Below are 6,000 nucleotides of genomic sequence, written 5' to 3' on the forward strand. Positions count from 1 at the left end.
AGTTAAAACCATAAGATTAAATATTGTGATGACATTTGAAGACATTGTTCATCACGACAAATCTGCAATTATTTAGTTTTGATCAGATGATGGATGTGTGGTTCTAAAATTAGCCTCTTTTTCCCTGCACAGGGTGTGGTGTTTGAGCTGACCTCGACCAGGTGGTTGTCCGGACCGTACAGGTCTTTGTCCAACTCGATCACCAGGCTCTTAAAAAATGACGAGAACTTCTTCTTCTGCTTCCCCGGCTGCAAAACAGACATAGAGGTGGTCAGCTAACGTCCAAAATCAGTCGCACAGGCACATTTATACACATGAAACACTCTTAAGTAGGCTCACAAATGAAAAAAACACTTGTCGCCATGTCTTTGCTTATAGCAACATTACTCATCAAAAACCCACAAGGGGCCGAGACACGAGACATTCTCAGGGTCCACTTCCTCCGAGCTCAACCAGAAATATTTGTGGTTTGTGAGACCTAAATGCTTCTTACTGCTGTGAAACAACGGCCTTGCCCTGGATTGCTGAGAACATCAGGGCGTTTTGCAGCAGCACAAGACAAATGTAAAGTCATTCTGCTTTTCATGCTGCATCTACAGCCTCTCTAAACACTTCTCTTCTCGACATCAATCACTGGTTTTATATTCCGAGCCAGTCGATACTTTTCTGTCCGAAGTCGTTTGAGCACATCATTACAGAGCGTGACTGCAGGCCAAAGACGACCCAGAGCTGCTCCGAGATCAAAGAGCGGCACACTTTCATACTAAATGAGAAGATTATAAACTCAGTTATTTTTTAGAGGACAAGCAGCTGTTTGACTCTGAATTCATCCACCAGAGATGACATAACACTGCACCCAGAAACTGTATTTTTAAGCGGTGTTTTCCTTTTAAATTGAATATGTGACACAGTTTGAGCGTATTTTATAATAAATAACAAAACTCACGTCATCCAGCAGCTTTCCCTCCACTCGCAGCTCCCATGATGCAATGCTGCCATCCGAGTCGTCGGCATCAGGTCTGGCAGGGTTGAAGGTGTTGGAAATGTAAAGCCTCAGTTTACGCTTTTGCTGCTGACACAAGGGCACGACAAACAGCCAAGTTTAAAGGGATATTCCGTAAAATCACTAATTGAAATGTAACGTTGCTAAAACCGTACTAAAAAGCAAGTTCATTATTTACAATTTAAGAACTTTTGGCAGCTGCTGCACGACATCCTGAGTCATAATTTGTGCTTATTACCTTCATTGGTCTCTTCAGTGCTTCTTGAATGTCCACACGTTTACGCATGATGGTCTGGTCCAGTTTGCGCTCGAACGCCAGCAGGTCCATGTAGGCCTGAGACTCGGGGACCAGCTCACGGATCTGCTCAGAGCGAAGACAATCTCACGTTAAATTTTTGAGATCAGACTGCGTTTCACACCATGAATCAGGAAGTTGGAGTCTCATATCTGAATATCACTAAAGGGATTAAGCAGATAAGCTGTCTGTTCTGGTGCCGGTGCTGGTAGGGGGTCCACCGCCGTGTTTCAAGGACATTTTAACACTTTACATATCCTTTCCTGTAGTTTTCCCTTCAAATAGCTGTGCGGTTATTCCACTCTCTCTGTCAAAAAAATGTATTTTGTAAGAAGATTTATTTGGAGACATTAAGCCTGTGAACCCCAAAGCCCACCAGCAGGTTTGAAAGGCACGTAAAAATCGCCAAAATGATCATCATTTATCACAGCCAGGAACTGTAAAAATGGAAAGAATCATCAGATTGTCAACTTACTCATCTGTTCCATCAGAAAACTGACCGAACAATAGCTTACAGTCTTTACATTTCATCAAAGGAATGAGGAATAAATACCTCACCATTCCTCACCATCCATTAAAATCTTTGTACATTGTATAGAAATAACTTATTTTTCTTCACAAATATTTTTCTTTCTCAGCTGCTGCTTAAGTGTTCTTAAGCAAATACCACACTGCAAGAATACTCCATTACAAGTAAAAGTCCTGCATTGAAACTACTACTTATCAAGTATTTAAATACAGTCAGTAGTCACAATACTAAGCACTACATAACTAAATAGTCAGTACTGATGCATATGTGTAAAAGCAGAATTTTACAGTTTAATTTGTGGCTGTTTTCAAATTATTTTCTGTTTACTAATGATTGTCTCAATTAGCATAATGACAGTTTAGAAAATAGTCAGAAATGCCATTTTACAGTCATCCAAGGTAACACAAACAGACTGAACCTCAGAGTTATCAACAATTAATTAAAATGTTTAGAATTATTTTAAAGGAAAGGCAGCAAAATCTCACATTTGAGAAGCTGAAATCATGGATTTTGCTTTAAAAATAATTGACTGTCAAACATTTCCAGCTCAGTTTGTATTTACTGTAAGCATCAGATTTTGAAAGCACATGAAATGTTTCTATGCAAGAATCCTAATATATGTAGTAGCGTGAAGAGTACAATGTATGTATGTTGAATGTAGTGAAGCTGAAGTATAAACTGGTAATAAACACTCAAGGAACGTACAACTAGCTCCAAGTAGTAGATCTGTATTTCACTGCTGCTGCCCAGTCCACAGGGATCACTTTTACCTATGTTTACCTGATTATTTGAAAGATTAGACCAGATTTAATATTAATATCTGACACCGTAACATGATATATATAAGACAGAAGATAAGGAAAAGCAAATCAGAGCCCCTTTAATGCGGTGGGCCGCTCCATCCCCGGGACACTGGGGGATCAGAATGAGATGCAGACTGTGCAGCCAACCAGCCAGGACTCAGACATTACCATACCGATGAAAGTCCTCAGAGCAAGGCTGCTGCTTACCAAACTGTGCACACACACTCCTCCAGTTCGCTCCCTCCCTCTTCTTCCCTCTTTCATGTTTCTGTCTAAAAGGCTGCCTTCATTGTTCCCTCTCATTCCTCCTCTATCTCCATCTCGCCGCCTTTCACCGGGCCGAGCTGACGGAGGAGTGTGGCAGACATTCCCTGTCCCTGACTCATTATTATGGAGTGGCGCCCCGGCCATGCCTACTGCTATCAGCCTGTCTGGGCTGTGTTTGGGGGGGATAAGACCTGAGCCCTCACAGCCTCCAGACCTCCACAGCTTCAGCGTGAAAGCCTTCTGTGTGCTGGCCAGGACGTGGTGAGGCGATGGCGTGGCACAGGGCCGAGAAACTGAGACCACGGGATCAAAATCGCAACCTCAGTCGGCACTGACTCACCTGTGGCAACGTGGTGATTCTGCTGCCTCTACTTGTGGTTGCGTCTCTGCTCATATCCCGCTGCCTATTTAAATCGATGAGCCTGCGTCCAAATAACAGAGTGAACCCCCTTTTAAAAAAAAGCCCTAAAACCTACTGATCGCTCCCCTCATCCTCCTTCTCTTCTCATTTGGAAACAACAAATAATCGTCTGGCCCTCTGCGCTTTCCAAGAACCCCAGACATCAAAAACCGACCAGAATTTCTCTCGCCTCTGCACGCAAAAAACACAACCACACAGGAAAAAACAGAGCAACAAAGGTAAAAATATGCAGCCTCACCCTTTGCGGAAGAATCTTGTCTGCCATTTTCCTTCTCTTAGCACTAGAGAGAGGGAGAGAAAGACAGAGAGAAAGAGGAAAAAGAGAGCATGTTACTATGGTGACTGATAGCGTAGCACCCAGGCCATCTGCTAAAATGCTGGGCCATATCCAGCACCCCAGCGTCCCAGCTGTGTGTGTGTGTGTGTGCATATGTGCGCGCTTGTGCTCCGGTGTTTGTGCGTTTTCTGAAATGCAGCGGTCCACCTGGAGAGAGCGAGAGCCTCTAACAGCCAACAAAGTGTCACATCACGCATCTCTTGCCTGACAGGTATTCATCTGCACTCATGCACACACACACACATGAACACACACACTCGGCAGAATCACCAAGGCCGTTTTTGTTTTTTTTTTTTTGTTTTTTTTTTGCTGCAGGGACTCGGGATGTGTGTTCGGGAGCTTTTAGGAATGCAGAGTCTTGAGGATTTTCGCCGAGGAGAATGCGTGCGTGTGTGTGTGCTGGTTTGATTCATGAATTCCTGCCATTTACTGCTGTGTGACATTTGTTTACCTTTTTTTTTGTTATTTCATACTTACCAAGGAGGGACTAAGAACAATGAGAAAATCTGTGCCAAGGTGGTGCCTTTCCTTCAGAACTTTCTTTTCCAGGTGATTACAAAAACAGCGCCACGGCTCCCTTCTCTAGTCAGATTTCCTTAAATATTTCATCAACATCTGCGGACACCTGGGATATGTGCAGCACCCATGTACTGGATATTCATGCAAGGTGTCGGCGCCTGCAGGAGGACGCTGCCTGAAAACAACTAGACGGCACTACACTGCAAAAAGAGCAATAAAAAAAAATAATTTCACTCATGTCAGGATGATTGTTTTCCTCGTCAAAGATAAAGAATCCTGCCTCGCTAAGAAACGCATAGAGATCAGCTGTGGTCCTGTTATAGGGGAAAAAACTGAGCTTATTTCTGAAACTTTTTCTTTTTTTACTGATTTAGGTAAAGAAATGTCTAAATTAGTAGTTCAGCATATTAGAAAGTATTTGCTTTCTTGCTAAGAGCTACACAAGAAGATGGATGCTCTCATCTCTGAAGACTGAAAACAGGGGAAGACGGTTTACTTAAATCCACTTTACAGAACATCAGAAGGTTGTTTAATCCATATTAAATTCACTTTTTTCAGACAAACTACGACAAACTCCCTCTATCTACTCATTCATGTTGGATATACTGTGTACACGAGCCACATAATCTTCACCTGTACGTATTGTTTAACTCCGCTTCGCGCTCGCTCCGTTTTGCACTTCTGGTTAGATGTCAAACCGCATTTGCAATGTTGACTCTGATCTCTCTAATCCCTCTCCATCATCCTGGCTGTAGCTTGATATTTATTTTAGTGGTATTGATCTTCTCATCTAACTCTCTGCAAGAAAGCAGCTGGGCATATTTCCCAAAATGTCTAACAGCACCTTTAAATGTTAGATACTCGTCCACAGTGGCCTGATTTCAACGCTAGTAGCTCATCATGAGTTTCCATTTGATAGTAGGGGAGGATAAAATCTTTGGTTTTAGATTGTGATATCTATATATACGGTGATTACTTTTGCGTTTAAGGAAGAGACCGTATAAGATGGGAATGTCGGTTTTTGGGTAACGTAATTAATAAAATACCTGCAAAATCAAAGTACAAAGTGATTAATGGAATAATAAAACCACAGCTTTTACATTTACAGGTACTAAAGTGTAATGTTTGGGGGATTTTTTTTTACATTTTACTAGAGCTACTGTAAATTTCATGCTACTGCTGATGGTTAATTTCTTAGATTACAGAAATTAGGAGGTGTTTTTGCAGTGTAGATGCATTTTCTGTCACAGAGCACTGCAACGGTCTGTGAAGCAGTATGTTACATCAGCATGCCAAATACTGAAACAAGCCTGCTGCAAGGAGAATTGAAGGATCCAGGAGTGCATTGAAAAGGAAAAAAAAAACACAAACAATCCGCCATTTTACACTCTCTTAAAATGGTTTAAGACTGGATTCTACTTTATTTCTCTGCTCTAGCCGCACAAAACTGTCCCCATCATGCCATGCTCCAGCCCAAAGCATGCACCACTACACCTTAGGAGTTCAGCTCCTAGGCCCGTTCGTACGTTCGACCAGTAAAAAAAACAACTCATTCAGGGAGTGCTGGGCTCAGGTGAAAGGCTAAATAGGCCAGAGTCATCAAACGAAAGAAAACGGACATGCAGCAGAATAAACTCCTACTTTGATCCGAGCGTGGGATCTGATTGGGGCTCTCTCATGTCCATCTGCCTCGCCGGCATCTCATTGGCTCCCGGGAATCCGACTGGCTTCCTAAGAATTGGTGAGGATTCGAAGGTTGTCCGATTAGAGTTGCGGCGAGACACACACTCAGTGGCAGCAAGTCAGAAGAGGAGGGGAGGAAGGGG

At 42.7% G+C, this 6,000-nt stretch overlaps 1 protein-coding gene across 5 annotated transcripts in view; it reads right to left on the reverse strand.

The window, feature by feature from the left end:
- The window catches only part of smarcd3b (SWI/SNF related BAF chromatin remodeling complex subunit D3b), a 52,340-nt gene that overhangs the window by 13,971 nt on the left and 32,369 nt on the right, over window positions 1-6,000 (reverse strand). For 2 of the 5 annotated variants that reach the window (XM_008290323.1, XM_008290321.1), the window contains exons 3-7: window positions 5,816-5,905; window positions 3,557-3,599; window positions 1,242-1,364; window positions 947-1,072; window positions 153-248 (exon numbers count right to left, since the gene is read on the reverse strand). In XM_008290323.1, coding sequence (XP_008288545.1) covers window positions 153-248; window positions 947-1,072; window positions 1,242-1,364; window positions 3,557-3,599; window positions 5,816-5,905 — 478 coding nt within the window. The remainder of the gene's footprint in view (window positions 1-152; window positions 249-946; window positions 1,073-1,241; window positions 1,365-3,556; window positions 3,600-5,815; window positions 5,906-6,000) is intronic. The other 3 variants (XM_008290322.1, XM_008290325.1, XM_008290324.1) reach the window with 3 other exon arrangements.

This window comes from Stegastes partitus, unplaced genomic scaffold (genome assembly GCF_000690725.1).
Source record: "Stegastes partitus isolate 25-593 unplaced genomic scaffold, Stegastes_partitus-1.0.2 Scaffold666, whole genome shotgun sequence".
In the NCBI taxonomy this organism is placed as follows: Eukaryota; Metazoa; Chordata; class Actinopteri; family Pomacentridae; genus Stegastes; species Stegastes partitus.